At 38.3% G+C, this 25,615-nt stretch overlaps 1 protein-coding gene across 1 annotated transcript in view; it reads left to right on the top strand.

Moving 5' to 3' along the window:
- fez1 (fasciculation and elongation protein zeta 1 (zygin I)) overlaps window positions 1–24,626 on the top strand; it is a 33,621-nt gene extending 8,995 nt beyond the window's left edge. Inside the window, exons 3-10 of the mRNA XM_084730669.1 lie at window positions 5,852–5,939; window positions 10,453–10,539; window positions 12,162–12,327; window positions 15,640–15,962; window positions 17,778–17,858; window positions 21,258–21,333; window positions 21,427–21,492; window positions 23,537–24,626. Of these exons, the coding sequence (XP_084586795.1) occupies window positions 5,852–5,939; window positions 10,453–10,539; window positions 12,162–12,327; window positions 15,640–15,962; window positions 17,778–17,858; window positions 21,258–21,333; window positions 21,427–21,492; window positions 23,537–23,553 (904 nt within the window). The 3' untranslated portion in view covers window positions 23,554–24,626. The remainder of the gene's footprint in view (window positions 1–5,851; window positions 5,940–10,452; window positions 10,540–12,161; window positions 12,328–15,639; window positions 15,963–17,777; window positions 17,859–21,257; window positions 21,334–21,426; window positions 21,493–23,536) is intronic.
- The last annotated feature ends 989 nt before the right edge of the window (window positions 24,627–25,615 follow it).

Raw genomic sequence — 25,615 nt, forward strand, 5'->3', positions numbered from 1 at the left:
CTACGCATGTTACAGCTCATGGGACAAGTTAGACTTCAGGGCTCTCTGCCAGAAAGACTTTTTGGCAGAAAACCTTTATGCCAGAAAGGTAGAAAGTAGTTCTGATGCCAAAACCTAACTAAGTACTTTTGTTACTTAATCATGTTGTACTCAAGTAGTTTTGGAGCCTGAATCTAATTAAGTAGTTTTATTGCCTAAACAGGCCTAGTTGGTGCCTAAACATAACCAAGTAGTTTTGGTATCTAATCCTTCTGCAACCAAATAGTTATGTTGCCTAAACCCACTGTAACCACTTAGTTCTGGTGCCTATATCTAGCAAAGTAGTTTTATTGCCTAAACCTAACCAAGTGGTTTTGGTGCTTAAACCTACTGTAACCTAGTAGTTTTGGTGCCTAGATCTAACCAAATAGTGTTGCTGCCAAAACCCAGCAAAGGCTAGTTGGTGCCTAAACCTAACCAAGTAGTTTTGGTGTCCAAATCTAGCCAAGTCATTTTGGTGTCTAAACCTGCAGTAACCAAGTGTTTTTGTACCTAAATGTAACCAAGTTTTGGTGTGTAAACCTAACCAAGTAGTTTTGGTGCCTAAAACTAACCACACTGAATGAAAACTGAAAATATCTTTTTAAAGAAAATAAAAATAATCAATCATCAAAGTCTAAAAATAGGAAGTCAAAATTGAGTCTTGGTTTCACACGACATGAACCCTGGTCTCCTGGGTGAAAGTCCTGTCCTGTGTTTGACCTATTCATCCACCACAACCTCCTCCCTACATGGACTCGGTCCCTCTTTATACTATATCACCTAATTTCCAAAAGGCTTTCTGGCAGAAAGGCTAACTTCTCCCAATTCCTATTTTACACCAATGTAAACATACAGAATGTATCTTAAATAGTTTTAGATTTTTCAGAAACCCGGTCTCAGCTAACAGAAAACTGAACTAAAACTTTTACTTATTGCATGTATATTTGAATCTTGAAACTTTTGAGCATTTGGTTGCATTTGGGCTGTGTAATGCACCTTAGACCATCTATAATATAATATATTTACCAAAATGACCACAAACATATAGACATAGTAAAGTACCACAAACATACTCCCAGTGCATATAAAGTAGATATTGTTCCTCACAACCCTTTATGTTTGCTGGACACTAGCCTACTCATTATGCAGGTCACTCACAACACACTCTCAGAGACAAAACAGTGGCTCTGCAGCCCAGCACGTCACACAAATATTTCCACACACAGACCGCGACATCCCAAACGACCAGTCAATCAGCAGCATGACCCCACCCTCCCCAGCAGCACCACAGTCAGGCTGCACGTTGAATTATTCAATGTGCAGCGTTGTTCGCCTCAGTTGGCTTTGGCTCTGCTGGTCTGTCTCTGTCTCTCCACCAGCTGACTGCCAGATCCTCCTCCCTTTGCTCGCAGGCTCTGAGGCGGAAACACACACGTCCTCACACTGTGTGGATATGAATCGTGCTAAAAATAGTCCGACTGTAGGTGTAAGAGGAGAGGTTTTGGAAAAGAATCACAAGGTTTTTCAAACATTAAATTGCTGTTAGAATTAGTGATTACTGAGCACAGAACACAGGACTGTGGGTGGATGCTACACTAATCTGCATGTAAGGACCAAGATACAGTACCATACGCTGATGTGTTGTGGCTCAGATAAGGAGACCAGTGTAGATATAGTGAGGTCACATGTACAGTGTTCTTTTTTTTTTTTTTATTTCATTTAGTCACCTATTTTGGTCCTAGTTAACATTTTCACAGAAAGGTAAATAAGTAACAACATGTAAGATAAATAAATATACTGACTGAAAAGGTGTAGGCTGAAGCTTAAACTTATTATACCTACGCTTTTTACATAACATGTTCTAATAAGCTTCACATTCACTTCTTCTCAAATCAGTAAATAATGCATTGACTGATTAATAATAATTTGATCTACTTAATTCTTACAGCTCTCTTCAGCGGCATGAAAATTGTATTTGTGTTAGTTTTGTAGTTTTACCTACCTCCACACATCAGGTAACAAATGGGACAATAAGTAGTTTTGTTGCCTGATCTAAGACCACCTAGTTTTGTTGCCCAAACATAACTAAGTAGTTTTGTTGCCTCAACAAGACTCAATTCCTGTCCCAGACAGCAGTATATATTAGTGTGATCATCAAATAAAACAAACTTTAACAATTTAGACAATGTACAGATATCAGTTACATACTGTATAAAGACTTTAGGTGACCCCACAGGCCACATTCATCAAAACTGATCTGATATTTATTTGTACATAATGATATCTATTATCATGGTAACCTCCATGAGTATGCTATCCCTCTAATACCGTATCACTCTAGTTTTTTTTCCATTAATAGGCTGTGATCAATAGTATAGAATGTTTTATTTATCCATAAAAAAACCACAGTATTTTCCTTGTTCCACATTGCAGTGGATATCTCTTCTACCAGCTCTATTACTGTCATTAAGGTAGAACTGTTTGCTCTGAAGCCATATTAATGATCACTAAGTAAGTTGTGTTTTTCTATGAAACTATCAAGTATTTGTTCAAATAGATTTTCTAGAATTTCTGAGAACTGAGTTGGTCTGTAATTCTCCACCTCTGCTGGAGCTTTTGTCCCGTTAACAACGTCTCATTGTTCCTCCTCCTCTTTTCATGACAGTTCTTGCCAGTGACAATCCATACTGTGACTTTAAATCACCTCGAGTGAGTCTCAACCACCGGATATTTATTCACCTTAGTGGCACTAAGACAGCCCTGATGTTCGTAACAGTGAGGAAACATTTAAGGTGACTCATTTAAAACCAGAGAGTCTTACAGATGAACAGAAATAATCGTGAACAATGTAAATCTGATATTTAGTTGAAAACAGTCTAATCCCTGCACTTGCCTGATTATAAACGCAGATATGAGTGAGGCAGACAAGCTGACGGCGAAGTAGAATATTAAACAGAACGATTTCTCCTCCGTCAGTGGCTGCGAGCCAACGAACACAGCAGGACAGCTTTGTAACATGGAGTTCCAGTTCCTGCTGGCCAGATGACCAAATCGTGTCCTTGTATTATGCATGCAGTCTGTGCTGTTCCTGTGTTGTTGTTGTGGTTTGCACGACTGGTTATTACTGATTAGATTCTTTTAATGAGGTGGGTTTTTACTTCATTTAAAGGGATAGTTTAGATTTTTTGAACTGGGTTTATATGAGGTATGTATCTATGGTCAGTGTATTATACAGTAGATGATTGTTGACTTGCATCAGAATAGGAAGTGAGGCAAAGTACTCCTGTGGATAGAGTCAGCAGCAAAATGTACATTTTAGCTACCTAAATATTCAATCAGTTTAAGTGTATGTTCTATTTACAATAGTTTCATCCCTTTACCTTGCTTTCAGATAACTGATGGGAAACTGCCATTATATAAACCAGTCAACCAGACTCTTTTGGTAAAACAATAATTTTTTCTTTCCTCAACATGGGAGATGCTGATCTAATGCCACCTCGACTGGTTAGTTTGTTGTGATTTCAGTGAATCTTAACTCACCCTTTAAAACACCAAAGTCACACAATAACACAGACTAACTAACTGATCGAGGCAGTGGTAGACCAGCAACTCTCATGTTCTGCGAGGTAAAACTATTGATTTTGCCAAAGGAGTCTGGAGGTTTTTGAGAGAATAGTACAATGGCTTAAATAATGGCAGTTTCCAGTGGGAAAAGCTGTGTGATGGCAAAGTAAAGCAGCAAAATATTCTAAATATATTTTTTACATGACTAAAACACGTTTTGCTGCCGACCCTGTCCACAGCAGTACATTGCTTATCCTCCTTCACTGGTGCTCCCGCTGCTCCTCCAAAGTGTGGGCATGTCGACATCTAGGTAATACACTGACTATGGATAAATACCTCATACAACCAAACTTCAAAAAATCTGACCTATCCCTTTAAAGTGTTCAGCTCCTTTTGAAAGAGAAGGAAAAGTCTGACATTTAGGGAAACACAATCAAAACCAATTTTATTGTCTGCTGAAGCTAGCAATTTTTTTAGCTTATCTTAGCATAAAGACTAGATACAGGGGGAACAGCGTCCAGAAGTTAAAAAATATCTGCTTACCAACCTTGGCCCCTGCCAAGAAATAGTGTTGCATAACTCCTTGTAAAACCAAACATTTTCATATTTACACTTCAGTCTATGGAGTAAACAAGCAAGATACAACAGATATCGTCAGTTTGTGCTGGTAATCAGATGTTTTTATTTGGATAGAGCCTAGCTAGCTGTTTCACACAGGCTACTATTGGAAGCTGGCTGCTGGCTGTAGCCTTATGTTAAGTTTACAGAGATGTAGGCTACATCTAACTCAGCAAGAAAGTGACATTTCCCAAAATGTTAAATTATTGAACGTAGTCACATGTGATGACTTTTGTACGATTAGTATGTTGGTTTTGCTTTCTATTTTTTTTTTCTTTTCTTTGAGATGGAATGAGAGCTTTAGAAAAAACACTTGCACTAGCAACTGGAAGTGTGAGCTTACATAGGTTTTTGTCTTGTTACATCTATTATGTTGCTATGTCATTTTTCATCTTGTCACTTCATTTTTGTCTCGTGACATAATTTTTTGTCATGTTCTGTCTTTTTTCGTGCTTGATATACAGTGATGTATACACCAACAGCTGATTCCCTATATCCTCCTAATGGTCCCATCCATTTAGGTTGAAATCTGTCTTGGTGTTGGGAAGGCAATGCACAATGACGTAAAAATTAAAAAAATAAAATACATAATTCCCCACATATGCATTAAAACTAAAATTTCAAGTTTGTTTTATAAATGTGAGGAGTAGATATTTGTGATAAAATGTAGAGAGTAAAAGTAAAAAAAAAAAAAATACTTGAGTAAAGTACAGATACCTGAAAATACCACTTAAGTACAGTAACAAAGATGGATTGTATCCTACTAAACATACCATAAACATGGTATTATATATCAAGTTTTTTTTTAAGTGTAAATGATGATAGCAGTAGCACGCTGCAGCGCCCTCTGAATATGTGGGTTCAGTTTTATAGCATTTCGTTTATTTAACTTCATAAATATTTAAAACTTCTTAGCTCAGAATTAATTCTCTGATGAGGAAAGTGTGTCTTAGAAATGACAATGACAACACTTTTTACAGCTTAGGGTTTTTTTTTTTCTTGAAACTTTCTTCCTGTTTATCTGTTCATGTGCTGGTGCATGCGGCCATGGCGCACACGCACGGCTGGTGAGGTAAGCTGTCAGCTGAATGGTGTCCACTGTGTGTCGGGCGTGGGCAGTGCCACTGGGAGCAGGGCAGCAGGCCTGAGCCATCCTCTGAGTGGAGGAGGAAAAAACACAAAGGAGACTTCTCTCCCAGTTTGATGTCATTTGTCCTTGGACAGACGCTCGCCCTGGGTTACACTCCACACCAGTGGAACAATGATGTGAGGAGCTTTATCTAAATCTCTGCTAAGGATACCTTTTACTGAGTAGTAAGCTGTGTTTTTTTCTGTTGTGCATTGTTCCTCTGCAGCCTCCAGCTCTGCACATTAACCACCATCATTGACTTGACACATAGAAATATTGACTGAGTTGCAGGCTGCTGAAGACGAGGCTGAGAGGACCGCCTTATAACCAAGGAGATAATACACCAAACTCTAGTTTAATGCTGTTATATAACTGTCTAACTACACCGGGTGGTGCTTAAAATAGTAGACAGCCTTCAGAGCTGAAGCCAGAAATAGTGTTTTGATGCTTGTTTTTGAAGCTCCTGAAATTTCCCTTGCTTACACGTGTGCACGTGTGTGTATGTGTGTTGTTTTGCAGTGTGTGGGACGCCCTAACTGACAACTACATCTCCACCTGGGACGGCCCCGCCACAGAGGGACTGAACGGGAACCTTTCTGACCAGGAGGTACGTCACTCCACATCTTTTATCTGGTTTAGATCTTATCAGGCCTAACAATAGATAAAATGTACCAGGGCTGCAGCTAATGATTATTTTCTGGTCAATTATTTTCTTGATTAATCAGTTAGTTTTTTGCCTATAGAATGTCAGAAAATGGTGAAAAATGTTGATCAGTGTTTCCCAAAGCTCAAGATGACGTCCTCAAATGTCTTGCTTTGAGGTAAATGGGAGATGGAGGATTTAAAACCACCACCAGTGGCCACATAGAATTTCCGATTAGAATACATTGGCTACTTATATTTTATTTTATTAAATAAGGGAAGCAGAAGCAGTTTAAGTTAAAAGGTAAAACAAATTATATGAAAACAAAAAAATGCTGTACCCCAGGAATTTTATAAAAATAATTATTTCAACTCGTCCTTTTTTTTTGTTTGTTTTTTAATTTCACAATAAATATCATATCATGCCCTTTTTTTATCATGTTATTATCACGTTTTTTTGTATTGTTACATCCCCATAGTAAACTTTACTTTTTCATTTTGGAATTATGAATTTTAAATTGGTTTTATAGAAATTTTAGCTACATGATTTTCTGACAAAAGGTGTTAGAAGGTTCATATCAGGATAATGGTAATTTTGCAAGAGTAAGATAAGATAAGATTGCTCCAAAGTTACAGTAACATATAATAAAAATAACAGAAAACAATAGAAGATTAAATATAAAATGAAATATGTATGTGTATGTGTATATACATATATATATTATATATATATATATATATATATATATATATATATATATATATATATATATATATATATATATATATATATATGGAATAAATGTATATAAGTGCCAATAGAATAAAAATAGAAGTAACTAAAATAGAAGTATTGGCAATGACAATAAATTCATATTGTCATGACGGCAATATTATGGTGGAGGAGTTAATTCCAAAAAGGGAAGCAACTTCAGTAGAGTAGAAGTGGTTTGGCTACAAAAGACCAGATGAACAATAAAACACAGTAGTATGTAAAATTGCAAGAAGACCGTAATTGCACAACAGGGCAATACAGCAAATTATTTTCTCACGTAAAGCAGAAGACCTGGCTAAGTAAAAGAAGAGTGAAAATCCTGTATTCAGTTTGCATTTTCTTTGCATATCTTTGGGTGTAGTTTAGTACCATTGCTGCAAACCATATGAATGTTATTTGAAGCAATGTCCTGCACAGTGTGGTATTAAGCTAAAGGTATGAAACTGCATTAGAAGTGCCTCAAATGAACAACTGATTCTGTGATTTACTGTAATGTTTATTTAGCTGTTTTATCCCCAAATGAGCATGTTTTTTCTGACCCAGAAAACAGGCTCACCACCCCAGAAAACTGCTCTCACAGTCGGGTCTTCCATCTTTTTTGCAGCAGGAGGAATATGTAGTGCTCACATGTATTTATACTGGCTACAAATGGTTGAACAAATGTTCACTAATGTCAGTCCCACCGGTTTATAGGAGGAAATATGCTGCTGTTTCTATACTTTCAAAAGGCTGTAAATGAAAGTGCACAGTGTGTCAGTATTTTTCATTTTGACGTACCAAACTGAGGAGCTAACTGCTTCATTCTTTCTGAGGCTTAATCTCATGCTGACACTTGAAGACATGCTTGACCAACCTTGACTGGTCTTCCTCCTCCTCCTCCTCCCTTAATTGGCTGTCACATTCAACTGGACAGCAGGCACTTAGCAGTCTGGGCCATGTTTTTGCTGGTCAGGGCCAGAGCAGACGTTTACGCCCCAGAGGGAGAGGGTTGTTCATATTCAGCTAGAGCCTGCCCTCAGTCGAAATGTCGGAATTCTTTCTAATTTAAAAGTCTTATACCAAAGCAGGACACTGGTAAAAAAGTTCACAAACGACGGCTTCCCTTTAGGGCAAAGCAATTTTCTTCTTCTGTAGATATTGCAGGAGTGCAAACTTCTGTTTCTTCCACCACATTGCCCTTAATTGCTTATGCTAACCATGTTCCTCTGTTTATTTCAAACATACCAGAAACAAAAACACATGCTTGCTGTTTACCATGGATTTTTTAGCAAATGGCAAATATTTTATGAATTGCCTCACTATCATGCTGCATAAATACTCAGCTCTAGCCCTGTAGACATTCGTATATTGAGACGAAAATTCACAGGTAGGAAGTAATGGGGTATAAATGCTTTGTTACAGTACTTAAGTAGAGTTTTCAGGTACCTGTACTTTATTTTTCTGACAAATTTTACTTTTACTCCCTACATTTGAACAGAAATACTTTCTACTTTCTACTTTCTACTCCTTCCATTTTCAAAACAGGATCATTACTTTAGTTGAAACAATTCCATGGTGAATCCATCAGTGCATATTATATACAACAGACATAACAAGACGACAAAGACGTAACAAAATGTTGTAAAGAGGTAACAAGATGTTAAGATGTAACAAGACAAAAAGATGTAACAAGTCATATAAGATGTAACAAAATGTAAAAGATGTACCAAGAAAAAAAAGATGTAACAGGATATAAAGGATGTAACAAAACACAAAGGATGTAACAAGACAACATAAAAAGATGAAAAGATGTTTTTAAAAAAAGGTAAGAAGAAGTAATAGGTCACGAGACATAAAAGACATAACAATCCGTAAAAAACGTAACAAGACAAAGACATGTAACACATAAGATATAAAAGATGTAGCAAAATGTAAAAGATGTGACAACAAAAAAGAAGTAACAAGACATAAAAGACGTACCTGGATATAAGAGACGTAACAAAACACAAAAGATGCAACAAGACAAAAAAGATTTAACAAAACAACAGAAAGAGGTAACAAGTTGGGAAAAAGATAACAAAAAGTAAGAGGTAACAAGACATAAAAGATAACAAGACAAAAAAAAGGCAAAACAAGACAAACAGGATGAAACAAAATGAAAACGAAAAAAGATGTGACAAGATATAAAAGACCTAACAACACAAAAAAGATGTAAAAAGAAGAAATGGACAGAGGGAGACTCAACCACAAAGAGATTTTAGTTAGCTTTGCACAGAAACAGTCGGTAGAATTGTCCTAGAGGGCTACTTTTCACTTTAATACTTTATCAGAGCCTGTACTTTTTCACTTTTGCTTGTGTAAAGAAGTTGAATCAGTACTTCTTCTTTTAATAGTCTTTTTGGGTTCTGATCCAATGTCACCAACTTATATGATCACACAAAACATTTCAAGCGACGAAGGACGTGATATGTTGGTTGTAACATTTCATATTTATTTGTAACATTTCATATTATTTGTTAACTACTGTAGCAACACTTTGTTGACATGTATATCCAGCATACACTGTGGTCTTCTATCAAATTCTACTGTCTGAGGCAGTTAAAGTGTAGCTTACGGGTAGGAACACTAGTCATTGCTGCCCCCTGGTGGTTGGAAGTATTAACAATTTGTTGTTAGTGAAATAATATAGCTACACTAATATAATTAAGCTGTGTCTGCATTAATAAGAGAATAGAAGCAGACATTTAAAATAAAAATAATGAAAAGTTGCTTTTGCCAGTAACTAATTACTTCTATATGCAGTAATTACTAACGTAGTTCACTTACTTTTGAGAGAAGTAACTAGTAACTGAAATTAATTGCTAAATTACAGTACCTTGGACAACACTGACTTTGGCATAGCATTGCTTTGTTTGAGCTAAATGCTAAGCCACCGAGCTAGCATGTTTACACTGACTAACATGTTGATGTTTGTGTTAGCATGTTAGCATGCTAACGTTTGCAAAAATCACGAAGTACAACTGAGGCTGATGGGAATGCCATTAGTTTTGGAGGCATTAGGTACACTTAGGTGTTTGAGAAATTCTAATTTTGTGCTTTATGAAATGTTAAGGGATCGACATTTTGAATACAGTTCGTCCTGAGAGAGGAATACCATTGTTTGTACAAGATGTCATGACAGTTCATCCAATAGTTGTGGGGACATTTCACATAAAATCATAAATGTCAAGCTCGTAGTGAGGTGGAGGAAAAGTCAGCGGATCACCAAGATCATTAGGATTCATCCTCTTGGAACCATGAATATTTGTACAGAGTCAGTTTCCACTGATAGACCAACGTCACCATCCCTAAGTCACAGATTTTCAAATTTTGATTAATGTACTGACGTCACTATCAAAAGTATGAAAGTCAAATATTGCAAATAAATAAGCTATAAACTATTAAAACGGTTTTACAAATGGAATAGGAAATTGTTTTTTAAAGTGATACTGAATAATGTAAACCTTTTAAAATATTTAAGCATGAGACTTTCAAGTGCAATCCCAGACTGATGTCTCCTTCTACAGGAACTGATCGAGTTCTTTTGGGAAATGACTGTGGATTTAGTTTGTTATTCTAATGCGGATAGACAGTTTTTGACTCTTGCCTCTTCTTCTTAGTAAGCTACACTGCAGCAGCCATCTGTTTGTTGCTCGCCTCTCATGTTTTGTCCCACATTCTGCAGATCCACGAAAAAGAGGAGGAGGAGATGAATGAGAAGAACGACAACGCCAACTGCCTGAACGAGGAGCCTCTCATCACAGCTGATCAGGTGTGTGTGTGTGTGTGTGTGTGTGTGTGTGTGTGTGTGTGTGTGTTTCACAGATCAAACAGTTTGTCTGTGTCTTGTTTGTGATAAAGAGAAAAAGAAAGCAGTTTGTAACATAGATTCATCTCAGGGTGAAGCTCAGGTTTTTTTTTTTACCTTCCACTTTTCAAGCATCATGCAGTATTTGAAGTAGTGCTTTTTCCATTCAGACTCTATCTTTGTTGGTCAGAACCAACTATATTTCTAGTCGCTTTTCTCATGAATTTATAGAGAAATGTAGCATCAGCATGACAAAGTAAATTGAAAACAGTAAAGGACCAAGAATAAAGCCATGATGAATGCCAGAGACAATCTTTTCTTTGCTAGATGTGACATTCCAATTCTGATCATAGCTCTTGCTTCCAGTACTGTCTACCCAGGTAATCTTTACATGGATTAATAATGTGCAGTGTATGTAATGTACAGTGAAATTTGAATATCAGTTTGAAATGCCACATGCTGACTAGTGCAGGGAAGATAGAATGGAGATAGTAAGGGAGGCATTTGATTTCTGTGGTGATCCAATGATCAGGAGTTCCAGTAATCTAGATGACTGGAGACCAAGGCATATATTAGCATACATGAGTTGACAGGTTGCTGTAATATTGTCTCTTGTGTGGTAAATTTAAGGATCTTACTGTCTGCACAACAAAGTAAGGGGACCACGAATAGATCCCTGAGGAACTCCAGAGACAATTATAATGTTGTTAGATCTTACATTGCTGTTTTTATAGCTCCAGTACCTTCTACCCAGGTAATCTTTACATGGATTAACAATGCTGATGGTTTGTGTATGTACTTCCAAAGTACATAACCAAATTGTGTTTGTGCAGTTGTTTTTGAATGCATACTGTTTTACAAAAGGCTTTTTATCATGTCCAATAAAACTACTCATGTCATGTATGACAGTGTTGGACTGCTCTTAGCATATCATGCTGGTACAAGAGTTTAGATAGACGACCCTAGATTATAGCCTCTTGTGTGATGAATTTACACAAATATATTGTATTGTCAGCAAAACAAAGTGACATTGAAAACAGCAAAGGACCAAGAATAGACCCATGAAGAACCCCAGAGACAATACTTGCATTGCTAGATGTGACATTCCCATTTTGATTCCAGCTCCTTCCACCCTGCTAGTCATGGAGGTAAGAAAGTTGATATGTGTGTATGTATTACCTCTAAAGTTCCAAACTATGTACATGTCTAGTCTTTCTTTCTTGCATAGTTTTTTGGAAAATGCTATTTATCATGTCCTGTTGAACTGCTCCTGTCATGTGTGGGGTGTTGGACTGCTTTTATATCGTGCTGTACGAGTCTAGATAGATGTCTCCTAAATACAATTCTGCCTCAGCCATCCATGCTGAAGCCTGTGTAGACATCAATAATGGATTTAAGTATGATATGTACACTTGTAAAGGAGGCTATTGGCATTTTAGCGGCCACACTCTACTGACAAATGGACTGTTATGGATGTGTGTGTACTTACCCCATCTCCTAATCTCTTTCCCGTCCATCCACTCATCTTGCAATATCCTTCCATCTATCTTACCCTCTTGCTCTCTCTCTCTGCCCCTCTCTCCAAGGTCATTGAGGAGATAGTCGAGATGATGGAGAACTCACCGGATCCTGGGGAAACTGAGGAGGAGGACGAAGAGGAGAGCAGCCACTGCTCCTCCAGGACCAACCCCTCCCTGCTGGAGGAGATCAGGCAGCTGTCACAGGCTTCCAACAACAACTGCTCCTATGAAGGTATAACTGGACATAATCCATTAATTAACAGAACGTCCTAATGTTTGACACTTGGGCAGCAGTTGTATCAGGATTTCCTCAGCTGATTGGGGATGTGAACAGGCTACATCCCTGTCAAAACACTGCTCCTCATGAATCATTCTAATGTCAGTGCTTTAAGTTGCAGTTAATATTTCTCCTTGAAGCGTGTTGTTAAACATCAATAAAATACCAAAGGTGAGACCCCTTTTAAATGAGTCCTTGCCAAAGGCTGGACATGAAAAATACCATCATCCCTATGCATGGACGATCCAACACATAGGCCAGTTATTGTGAGTGCATGAACTCAAAGGTCAAGGGCACAAACTGCAATATACATCCATCTTTTGTACAAATTGTCCACTCTCAGTCTTTAAGTCATATTTTTGTGCAGAGATATGCATCAGCGGTCATGTTCACTTCAGCCAGCCGAGCCACCGGGACACCCCCCGCACATTAGGATTTGATTTAGCGTCCACATGGTTCAATTAGTCATCTCATTTTCCAGCGGGTCCATAGGTGAGAGTTCAAGAGGACAAGGAGTTCTCTGCCATAAGGCGCCACAGCGGTGAACATATTGGAGATCCATGTGTCTCCTCCGTCTGAGCCGCAGTGGTTTGTCCTGACCACTGTGAGAGTGGGAGATGAATAAATATAGTAGTAATATCGTATGTTTTTACATCCGCATTTTGATTAATTATTGGTTATGTAGGCGTCTGTCACTTCATGTTTAACCATGCCCTAAAATTGCTTGACAAAAGGTCAAATGAGGGGGAACTGGAGCTTTTCAGAGGAAAAGTATAGAGAGGGAAACTGCCAAAACTACAAATAAATAAATCCATATAATAACACAAAACTGAGACACAGTGATATTTGTTTTACTCTGCCACTGTATTCATTTACTATTTATTTACAATTTTTTTATTAACTTGCCTTCCCTTTTAATTGTCTATTTTATCTATTAATTTGTTCATGATGAAAAGATAAAAAAAAAGACTAAAGTAGAAAATGAAATGGGAAAATAATTAAATTTAGGGAATTAATACAAACTAAAAAAGAAATATTTATTTATGTCACATTTTATGACTAAATTAATGCTTACTTATTAATGCTTTTACATTATTTTTGGTGTTTTTAATGGTATGTTATTATTATTATTATTATTATTATTATTATTATTATTATTATTATTATTATTATCATTATTGCATTTTTCTTTTGGTAGTTTTTGTGCCAGATGAGATGGATAAAAATACAACAAATTAAAAAAAACTTTGATGATTACAAATACAACTGTTTGTAGTTTTATTTTATTTTATTATTTACTTCAATAAGGCATCCGACCGTGTCCCTCGTGGTATTCTGTGGGAGGTGCTTCGGGAGTATGGAGTTTGGGGCTCTTTGCTAAGGGCCATAAGATCTCTTTATGACCGGAGCAGGAGCTTGGTTCGCATTGCCGGCAGTAAGTCAGACCTGTTCCCGGTGCATGTTGGACTCAGGCAGGGCTGCCCTTTGTCACTGGTTCTGTTCATTATTTTTATGGACAGAATTTCTAGGCGCAGCCAGGGGCCAGAGGGAGTCCGGTTTGGGGACCACAGGATCTCATCTCTGCTTTTTGCGGATGTTGTTGTCCTGTTGGCTCCTTCGAACCAGGACCTTCAGCAGGTACTGGGGCGGTTTGCAGCCGAGTGTGAAGCAGCTGGGATGAGAATCAGCACCTCAAAGTCCGAGGCCATGGTTCTCAACTGGAAAAAGGTGGCTTGCTCCCTCCGGGTCGGAGAAGAGTTCCTGCCTCAAGTGGAGGAGTTTAAGAATCTTGGGGTCTTGTTTACGAGTGAGGGGAGGACAGAGTGTGAGATTGACAGACGGATTGGTGCAGCGGCAGCAGTATTGCGGCCATTGCATCGGTCTGTCATGGGAAAGAAGGAGCTGAACCAAAAGGCAGACCTTACCTATGGTCATGAACTTTGGGTCATGACCGGAAGAACAAGATCTCGGATACAAGCGGCTGAAATGAGTTTCCTCCTCAGGGTGGTGGGATGCTCCCGTAGAGATAGGGTGAGGAGCTCTGTCACCTGGAAGGAGCTCGGAGTAGAGCTGCTGCTCCTCCACATCGAGAGGAGTCAGCTGAGGTGGCTCGGGCATCTATATCGGATGCCTTCTGGTGTTCTGGGCATGCCCCACTGGGAGGAGGCCCCAGGGAAGACCCAGGACATGCTGGAGTGACTATGTCACTTGGCTGGCTTGGGAACGCCTTGGGATCCTCCCGGAAGACCTGGAGGAAGTGTCCAGGGAGAGGGAAGTCTGGGCGTCCCTGCTCAGACTGCTGCCCCCGCGACCCGGCCCCCGGATGAGCGGAAGACAATGGATGGATGGATGGATGGATATTTACTTCAACAGCTGGAAAGACTTAGAAATTGGGGCAGAAAAAGGGACTGTAAATAGATTTTATTTTTTTTTTTTAAGGATAATAATACACTTTACAATTAGTTCAGTTTAGTTTAGTTACAACTTAACAGGCATGAGTGTGATCATGTGAAAATAAATATTAAACCAAACTGTCATTGCTGCAGAATGTCAGCGGTTGTCAACATGGGGACTGGGATCCTCCAAGGGGTCACAAAATGTATTGAGGGGGTTGTGAGATGATTGCTACTTCTTTTGCTACACAAAACTTTTTCTCCAGTCTTTGCCTTTTCCTAATGAAACACTTACTTTTTCATACCCAAAAGGGGTCTGCTGTTAACCAAATAGTGTCACAATAATGTCTGATTTGGGACGCATTTTTTTGAGTTTGTTGATGAAAGTCCCACTTGAGTCGGATTAATTCTTACTTATGCTCTTTTGCTCAAACTGAGCTACTTGCTGAACATTTTATCTCCACTAATGTTGCTCATTTGTTTGTTTATTTAAAAAGGGACACATAGAATACATGATGTGAATATGCTGGAGTTAGCAAGAATGCTGATTTATGTTCGTAGTCCCTTGGCAGGTAACAGAAAAAAAAACGGCAGATACATTACAATACATTAAATAAATCACATTAAATCTGCATGTGTGTGCTATAAACAATCAAACATAACAATCACCCCACAAGATCTATACTGTAAAAATAGTTGATACACAAACACAATCATAGATGTGCAAATGTATGGACACCAGATCCAGATGTGTTGACCTGCCCCTGCTGACCGGGACTATACAACATATAAATTCAGTATATGTTTTAGCATTCTGACTGAACCCATGAGTAAGAGCTGTCCGTCTGTCTCTCCCTCTTCATGTGTTCTACAGGCCTGAGTCTGATGCCCAGCTCAGCGCTTGTCGAGCTGCTGCACCGGGTGGAGGCCGCCATCCGCGAGTACTCAGAGGAGCTAGTCAGCCAGCTGGCTCGGCGTGAAGAGCTGGAGTTTGAGAAGGAGGTGAAGAACACGTTCATCACGGCCCTGATGGAGGTGCAGAACAGGCAGAAGGAGCAGCGAGACAGCAGCAAACGCCGGCGCCGGGACAAGGCCCTGAGCCTGCAGGGGGGAGGCCTGATGTCCATGAACGGAGGAAATACGGGCTCCACGGGTTCCACGGGTTCCACGGAGAAGACAGGGACCATGCCTGTCAAGGTGAGGAGCAGTGAGGGAGAGGCCTAATGCTTGATACACCTTTAATTATTTACATCATGCAGTGGCAGACTCAGGCTGTCTGAGGGGCAAAAAAACCCAAAAAGGGACGTGGTGGGGCACCAATACGGCGAAAATTGTGATGCAAAGTGAGAAAGTTCCAGTTCCTTGTTTAGATTAAAACTGATTTATTGTAGAACAACTACAACTGTAAGGCACATAGAGGCGAAATATTTTTTTTTTGTATGAAAAGAAGCCTGAAGGCACTTCATCACATTTTCTGGAAAGCCACTTTAAGAGGGTACTTTACCACATTTTGTCCACTAGAAAGGCGCCCTAGAGAGCACATTTTCTATCATCTACATCTACCATAGGGGCATCCAAGAGGGCACTTATGTGTCGTTTTGTGGAACATAGGGGCAAAGTGTGGGGGGGGGCACAATTCGTTTTGCATTACATTAATCACATAATGTGTTAATTAATCTCCACCTCCATTAGATTTTCTTAAAACCAGCAACTTTCACGTTTAATCCTTTCCGATGTAGCCTACTTGGGAGAGCAGTGAAACCACAGCGCTGACAGCCCCCCCCTTCCTTCCTTCCTTGTGACTGTTAGCATAATGGATCTCAGGTCCATTAGCCTCTAAAGTATCTTCCAGGAAAGATCCTAAAGTGGAAGTGACCCGTCGTCTTCATACAGTAACCGCTCAGTCCCATCTCCTCCTGTGCCGTAACACAGAAACAACCTAATGTGTTTTTCCCTCCATATCAACACAGCAGCAGTGTTTTTATCTGGTGACTACCTGAGGCTGCTTCACTGAAGTAGTGTGAATGTATATATGGATACAGTAGATCATCTATTCATGGGAATCGTGACAAATCATGTCCTAGCAAAAAAACAAACAAATAAAAAAGCTGGAAATTATTAATACCAACAGTTTAATTCCAATTTTTTGATGAAAATGTATTCTTTGACGATTTATATTTGTGAAATACATGAATTGCTAAGCTTGCTCTGTGTAAGAAAACACCCTCATCCCAGACAAGAATTCATAGCTCATAACTCTGTCTGATTTAAAAATGTATTAAAAGCTTATAAAATAAAAAAGTAACAATACCTACTAATAACACAGGTATAGAAATGTGCAATTATGATCAAATTTGTTTTAAAAAAATCTTATGAAAATTTTGGCCCTTTAAAGTTGTGTCGCAGATTGGTGTCAAATCCAACTTCATGGTTCAAAAGAAGGCAGGAAAACTGCTTAAGTACTGGTAAACAAAAAACAAACCAAAAAAAAAAAAAAATATATATATATATATATGTATATATATATATAGTCAAATTCAATAAATGATATTGCCATCAGATGTGTTTTACCCTCAGCCATAACATGTCAACTCCATAGCCCTTCTAAATCAAAGCTAAATGAGAATTATGGTTTAAAAAATAAAAAAATAAAATGGCCAAGACTTTGATCTTTTAAAATATATTTTCCAGCATAACTAAAGAGTAAAAATTGAAGGCTCGATTATCAAGAATTAGTGATAAACAATCAAACTAATCATATGTCACCATGATTTCATGTTTGTGTGCAACATGGTTTGTATGAGAGGCTGAAGAGGCTTAAAAAAACAAGACTCAGATTTCAGAAAGTCTCTCAGTCTGATCAAGGAACCAATGATCAGTAGCTTGTAATAATTGTTTGTATGTGTGTGTGTGTGTGTGTGTGTGTGTGTGTGTGTGTGTGTGTGTGTGTGTGTGTGTGTGTGTGTGTGGTCGGTGTGTTTGGTGTGTGTGTGTCCTGGTTGTCCCCTGCAGCGTTTCAGCATGGAGGGACTGTCCAACATCCTGCAGACGGGCATCAGACAGACATTTGGAAGCACAGGGAATGACAAACAGGTGAGGTCAAAGGTCAGATGTCTTGAAAAAAGTTCAAGTGTGACACAGCTGAAAAATTAAAGGAGCAGTATGTAAGATTTAGTGGCATCTAGTGGTAGGGTTTTACTAGATTGCAACCAACTCAATACTGATCCTCTCACCCTCCCCTTCCCACAGTGTAGGAGAAGCTATGGTGGCTGCAAAATCTAGAGTTTAGTGTAGTTTAGTTTGTCCTTTCTAGACTACTGTAGAAATATAGTGAAGAAGACCCACTACCTCTGTAGATAAAACACTCTTATTTTCAGGTGATTACACACCAAAGAAAACATACTTATGAATATTATATTCCATTTCCACCATGTTCTGACAAATAAATCTTACGCACTGGTCCTTTAAATTATCTGGTCAAATACAAAAATAACTGTCACATGATGAAATAGACGCATTGGACAGCAGTATTTCCCAGCAGTCACTGCACATGATAAATAGAAAAAGCAATATTCTCAAATGATTTAATTAATGAACTTACAAAGTTCATTTCCTCACAGCTGTATAGACATGTAACATAGATATCATAAATTGTGTTTTATGATGACATTGACTTAAACCTGCAGTATGACAGACATGAGTTACTGAAAACATAAATGCTGTGGTAATAGCTGCTTATTGATTGCAGTGAGGTTACAGCTCCTGTTGTTTTTATGTGTGTGTTACAGTGGTGGTATGACTTGTTTACAGCCCGCTCCAGCTGTGCTGCGGCGGCCAGTGCAGTTGCATCGGCCGCACTTCATACAGTTATTATATTTACAGCAGCGCTGCCTCGGTCTGGTGCACAGCTGAGGTCACACACACACACACACACGCAGGGATGATAAGCTCACTGTGTGTAATTTGATCTCTGGTGATAGTGTAAGCAATATGCTGTGGTGCACTGCAAGAAATGTCCCTGCTTTGTGTCCGTATAAATTACAGGAAGATGCACATAAATTTAACAGTACAGTAGGTATGTTTCGCTCCATTTTTGCAGCTGTTACTGGATGTAACAGTCATTTTAGAAAAGATTTATAACTTATATTTAGATGTTAGTCTGTTTGTTAAAAGATGAACCAACTGGTGTTTGGATTGATGATGATATCCAACTTTACTTAGACTGACAAAATGAGATACAGTAGGAACACTGACTGATTTTTTCATTTTTGTGATATCACTCCAAGCATTTTCAGCTGGTTCAATGATGAGATTAGTCTGAATACTCGGTGGGATTTTTGCACGCATGAAACATGTCGTGGTGTGTGTCAACATCTAGAAAGACCCTTGTGATTGTCATGATGTTCCTCGCTTTGACAAAAAAAAAAATATAATAAACAAACAATAAAAGATGTAAGTTATATCAAAAAAGTTTTGGAGTGATAGCAGATTCCAGCACAACAGACCAGCGAGGTCATCAAGTGGAAAGGCTTCGCCCTGTTTTGGGGGAAATAATTGCAGTTTCACATACGGAGAGAAACAGGAAAACAGTGAAAAGTGGCTGTACAGCAGGTTGTAAAAACAGTCCAACTCCAGATCCAGTTGTCCATCCTTCCATGAAAAGAAATTCATCCCAAAAGGAGAGCAATAAGAATGTACGAGCCTCCAGAGAACCTTAATCGTTTATTATGGCAGCAGTGTAAATTGCTTTTTGATGACAATAAATATTGATTATTAAAATGATGCCGATGAAGAACCTAGAAACAACCATTTTAATAACCAGAGCTCTCACATTGAGTTTTGAGGCTCATAATAAACATGAATATTGACTGTCAGTGTGGTAAACATGAGATAAATGATGCTGCTGACAGTTACTACTGATGGAGAGCTTGAGTGGGAGGCTGCTGGAGAACATTACAGTCATACAGTACAGCAGCATCACACTGTCAGCTCTGATGAATCTCAGCCTAACTAAGAGGTTGGTTATTTACAGAGATGGGAAGTAACAAATTACAAATACTTTGATACTGTACTTAAGTAGATGTACTGTACTTTACTTCATACATTTAACACAAATATCTGTACTTCCTGTTCGTTACCATTTCAAAACAGGCTTTATTTTTAATGCGTCTAAGGGGAATCATTGATTATTTTTAATTTGCATCATTGTGCGCCATCTTCCCAACATCAAGATCGATTTCAGCCTAAATAGCTGGAACGATAACACGTAGGAAAGATGATTCTTTGGTGTTTCCAGCAGTGGATGTCACTCTCAAAAGATGTAACAGGACAAAAACGGCATGAAAGAAAGAAGTAACACGAAAAAAAAAAAAAAAAAGAAAACTAACAAGGCATAACAAGACGAAAATTACTTAACAAGATGAAACAAGCCAGAAATGACATAACAAGCTGAAAATTATGTAAAAGACATAACAAGATGGAAACGACTTAAGACACAAAACAAAATGCAACCGACAGAGAGGGAGACTCGACCATGGAATTTCAGTTAGCTTTGCACAGAAACAGTGAGCAGCACTGTCCTCCAGAGGACTTACATACTTTAAGGACATTTCAGAGCCTGTACTTTTTCACTTTTACTTAAAGTGATAGTTTCCCCAAAAATGAAATTTCACTCAATATCTCCTCACCCCTGTACTGATGTGAGGATGGGTGAAGATCTCCAGTTCACAAAACACTCCCGGAGAATCAGCAGAAAACAGCGTTGCAGACAAATCCAGTGCAGTTGAAATGAATGGTGACCAGTTTTAAAATGTAAAAGCCCACAAAAAACACAAAATGTCTCCATGCTGCTCGTGTGGAGTAATCCAAGTATCAGTAAGCCACGACATTAAAATGTGACGCAAAAAGACACCATTTACACCATGTTTTTATCCTAAATATCAACTGTAGCCTCTCAGACCTGATCCTCGTTCGCACGCCTGAAGCGGGTACACAGGCTCTCGCCATGTCAAACTGCAAAATCTCCCCCTAAAAGTTGCCGTTGCCATGACATTTTGTAATGATGTATACTGGAATTAATTGTTTGCAGTGAACAGAATGATAGTCCACTGACTTTTAAAGGAATGGTTCAACATTTTTGGATATACACTCATTCCTTGAGGATTTCTATGAGCTCACTATGCTTGGAAAGGAAATCTTAAAAGACTGTTTCCTCCTATTCTTTGTCGTAAAGCTAAGCTAAGCTAAACAAATTGCTCCAGCTTCACAGATACAGTATGAGAGTGTTGTGTCAATCTTTTCATCCTACTCTTGGCAAGAAAGTGGATAAATGTTTTTTCTAAAATGTGGAACTATTGCCTTCAGCTCAGGTCAATGAAAGAAAGCTGCCTCTGATAAGCAAGGACCTAAATCTATTTGATCATTACGTCTTAGCTTGTCTGTTGAATGTCCCAGTTCAGTATCAAACCCTCTGAATCTGGACTCTGTTTTCAGTATCTAAACACAGTTATTCCATATGAGAAGAAAGGCACCCCTCCATCTGTTGACGACCTGCAGATGCTCACAAAAAGTAAGTATCCAATCAAACCATCACATGCAAATGATAATAATGACTAAACAGCCAAGAACCAGAGCTGATAATCTTTTTATTTCTTCCATCCAGTTCTTTATGCCATGAAGGAGGACAGTGAGAAGGTGCCTACACTGCTAACTGACTACATATTGAAAGGTAAACACAACAACACACGTCTGAATACTTTTTCTCTCTGTTTCCTCCTTTAACTTTGAAAAGATTCATGAGTGATTAAGTTGATGATATTATGTGGGTCAAGTAATGTTTTTACATTAATATTAATTTATGACAGCACTGAATAATCATAACTCAGTATTCCAGGTCTTTGTTATTGTCAGGATCATATTTATATCTGACTTCTTTTCATAATAACCTTCCTTACAAATAGAAAATAGAAAAGCTCAAACTAATGTTTCTGAAGTGTTGAACATATAAACTTTGCCAGCAGCAAAACAATGTTTACTGAAGTATTCTGATCATCTTAAGAAAAAAATATTAAATTAAGAAGAGATGATGGTAAAAAGATTGCTTGTTCAGATAACCAACCTGCCACCTGCTGACAGGAAGATGCAACAACTGGACAATACCAAAATAAAAGCATAAGGTCCTCCTCCTCCTCCTCCTCATGGGTAGAAAATCTGTTTTTTGTAGGCAGCATCTTGGAAAGCCCATAAATAACATGACCAGTAAATAAACCTAATGATTTTTTTTTGGCTGAGACAGGTTTATGTTTTTAAAGCACATAAAAATATACATACCATAGTTGATCTTGTAATTAATCAACCATTTATAATTTCTAATGCAAGGATGACAAACACTTAAATTATCCTGGGATTTTTAATCATAGTTCTCTATAATAAAGGGATTGCAGACAGTAGCTGCATAGCAATGCCTTATATATCCTCATATATTAAAACTAAAGAGTCATAGGTAAGAAAATCTCCATCGTCATCCAGTGTATCATTCACAAATTCAATATGCTCTGTATGCTCTGTCAGAGGACACATTCAGGGGCATTTCTAGAGGGGCAAACGGAGGGGCGATGTCATACCTGAAATCTGATCTCTGATTATCCTCAAGTATGATTGCCTATCTGCCCAGTGAGAGGCGGGACCTTTGTTTGAACCAACTGTTGCCTGACAAATGTGTTTCATAAGTGGCATTGTTTCCTTTTGCATTCATTTACTTTATGGATCATTTGAAAACACTGGGTTATATAATGAGATGTTAGTTGTGGTTCCCTTTTTCCGACACACAAAAACTATACACAAAAAATTACAACTAACTATAACTAAAACTTTGTACATCAAATAATGAATCATAAAACTAAAACAGATTTTCATGGTTGAAAGCTGAGGATGAATTAAGGAGTGTCAGTCTGAGGACAGAGGTTGAATGAAGGTACTATTTCTTTTTGAGGACTTAAAAAATAAACTATGGAAGTTTTATATTATATTAGTGTGGTGGCACTGACTCACTCTAGTGATGGGTAGGACTATTTTAAAAGTTATAAACACAGGATTGTAAGAAACTGAAAGATATTGTAATGTCGCTAATAAACCCATTAATGTCTACAATGGAATTTTATCTTCAAGGATTAGCTGAGTTAGCACAAATCCATTGAAATTTTTGTAAAGTGGTAAAAGTACAAGGCTAAAAAAAGAAAATTAACTTTGTCTTCCAGTTAAGGCATGATAAATATGTGAAATCTAAAAGTTTGATTTTGTTATGTCTAGCTTTCACAGAAAGTTTTGTTTTTCCAGCTCGAAGAGCAAACAAACCAATGGTGCTTTTCTTTTTTTTAATAAATATAGGTGTTAGCAGATATGAGAAATGGTATATTAATGCTATACTGACATGTGTGTGAGTGTGCACACATGTACTTTATGCCACTCCTGCATAAGTCAGTTCCCATGTTGGACCACTCCTGTCAAAAAGTGTAGACTTGCCTCTGGCCAAGTGTGAATACTTCTACAAAGTGACTGGTGAGGAAAAGTCAGTTATAAAGTTCATTTAGTAAACTGACTATTGACAGTTGCACCAGTAAATCAAGATGCTCTCTGACTGGAATATTAAGATACTGTGAACTTGAATTTCTTTATTTTGCTGCGAGAATCACTGAATTGAAGTCACTTTATCAAATCTTTCTTTTCAGTGGAGACTTGATGTGATTTTATTATCCACTGTTTGTCCTCTACAGTCTTGTGTCCCACCTAAAGCACCGCCAGGCCAGGGGCCGCAGTGTGACGGAGAATTCTACCCTCCCCACCCCACCCCCTGGGGCAGGGGGGGGCGCTTTTCCCACCCTCCTCGCCTCTGGCCCAAGCTGCATGACCTCCCCCTGTTCTACCATTATCAACCATGGATCCTCACCATCGACATCATTGTATTCACCTCGACTATGACAACTACTGCCTTTCGCTGAGCTCACCGTCTCCCATCCTGCACATTAAGCTCAGGCCAGACTCCAAAATGGCCGCCATCTGAATAGTTAAACAAGTGGGACGGCCGCTCCCACGTTTAATTAAAGGACTTCACTAATGGAGCATGACATGCTATGAAATATCACAACACCACTTTGGTACAGGGATTCAACGTTATCATTGCTTTCTTTTCCTTATTTTCTCTACGTTAATGTTTCTTTTTTTAAATTTTTTCTTTGTTTCCTCTAACAGATGTTGCCAAGTTTTATTCACAGACTGACCTCTTTCGCCACTGTTGATTGTTTGACTCATGGGTTCATAAGGACTACACTGTAAAATAAATGAAACGCCATACTGCATCCACCGGTGATCATCTCCCTGTATGTTTCAAACGAAAACAAAAGCCATGCACCTTTTTCTGCCAACTTAGTACTGTAGCTCCATGTGAATGAAGAGAAACACGACGATTACGGGTGCAGTGCAGTGCATTACACAGCTTTTTCTTTCTCTTTCTTTTCGCATCACTCTCTCAACATCCAGTGCTCTTCTGACTTTTTTGAAACTTCTTTTAATTTGTATCTAAATATTTGATATGAACTCTGTTGCCGTTAATTTTCTACTTTGGTTTTTTTTCTGTGTGATCAGAGCGACAGGCTTCCTGTACTGTATGTGCATCCACCCCATTCAGCCGCGTGGAGGCGTGTCACTGAGTTTTCCTTGGATATAACATCCCCCCGATGAGATGAGCTCATTCCAATAAAGGCGTGCATATTTGCATATTAGCATATTTATGACTTCCTTTGCACCATGTAGGTGAATGTTACATCGCTAATCGCAAATTCTAATAAACATGCTACCCTAACAGTGTGTGCGTTAGCTTCTCTGTCTTTGTCTCTTGAGGTAACATGAGGAGGTAACATGATCAGATGAGCAAAAACAACTTACATGCATAATTATGCTTTTTGGGGAGAAATATTTCACTCTGTTCTTTGGATGATTTAGGTCTGATAATTTAAAACAAGAAAAATCTGTTTTTTGTAGAGCCATTATTTGGTGAAAACAACATTTATATTAGAAATGTTGCATAGAAAGAAATACTAATTATTTGTTTTTTATACAAACAAATACCTTCTTAAGAATACATCGACTCCCCCTCACTGAAAAACACAAAATCTATGAATGTGAGTGAATAATCGTCATTTCAGAAAGTTTAACTGCTGGATACAAGATGTGTCCTACTTCACTGAATAGCCTGTTTTCAGTGTCCACGTCCTGGACGCATCGGGCTTCATACTGGGACATGATTTCCCAAACTGTGATGTCACAAATCCTGCTGGTAGGTTCAGATGTTAAACTGAGATTTAAGGTGAGTGAAGAGAAACTTTCCCACTTCACTCACTCACTTCTAGTTTTACTCCTCAATTATGCAAGGAAAATATTTTTTTTTTATACCCGGCAGGTGGGCCAGAAGTCAGGTAGATGAAAAGTTCCAGTTTTAAAAGTAAGTAGTAAATTTACAATTACCTCAGAATATTTATGATTGAGCAGAAGTGATGAAACAAAGCCATAGGAATTAAATTACGTGTGTGTTCATTTGTTTCACCGAGTTAAACAGGTAACTTTGGGTGGGCAGAACAGCTTGGCCAGTGGCCCCCAAATGTTTTGACTTTGACACCCTTCATTTACATGAGAACGTGTCCTTCAGGATGAGGATTCTTCCTCTTCTACCTCACGTCTTTCCCAAATAGAGTCAATTTGCTGCCCTCTAATGGTCAACTTTAAATCTCACAATGAACTCTGGGAATGTGCAACAAAAATTGTGTAAAAGTGACTTAATACCTTTAGTATTTGAAAGT

Source organism: Lutjanus erythropterus, chromosome 11 (genome assembly GCF_056507025.1).
Source record: "Lutjanus erythropterus isolate fLutEry1 chromosome 11, fLutEry1.hap2, whole genome shotgun sequence".
Lineage (NCBI taxonomy): Eukaryota > Metazoa > Chordata > Actinopteri > Lutjaniformes > Lutjanidae > Lutjanus > Lutjanus erythropterus.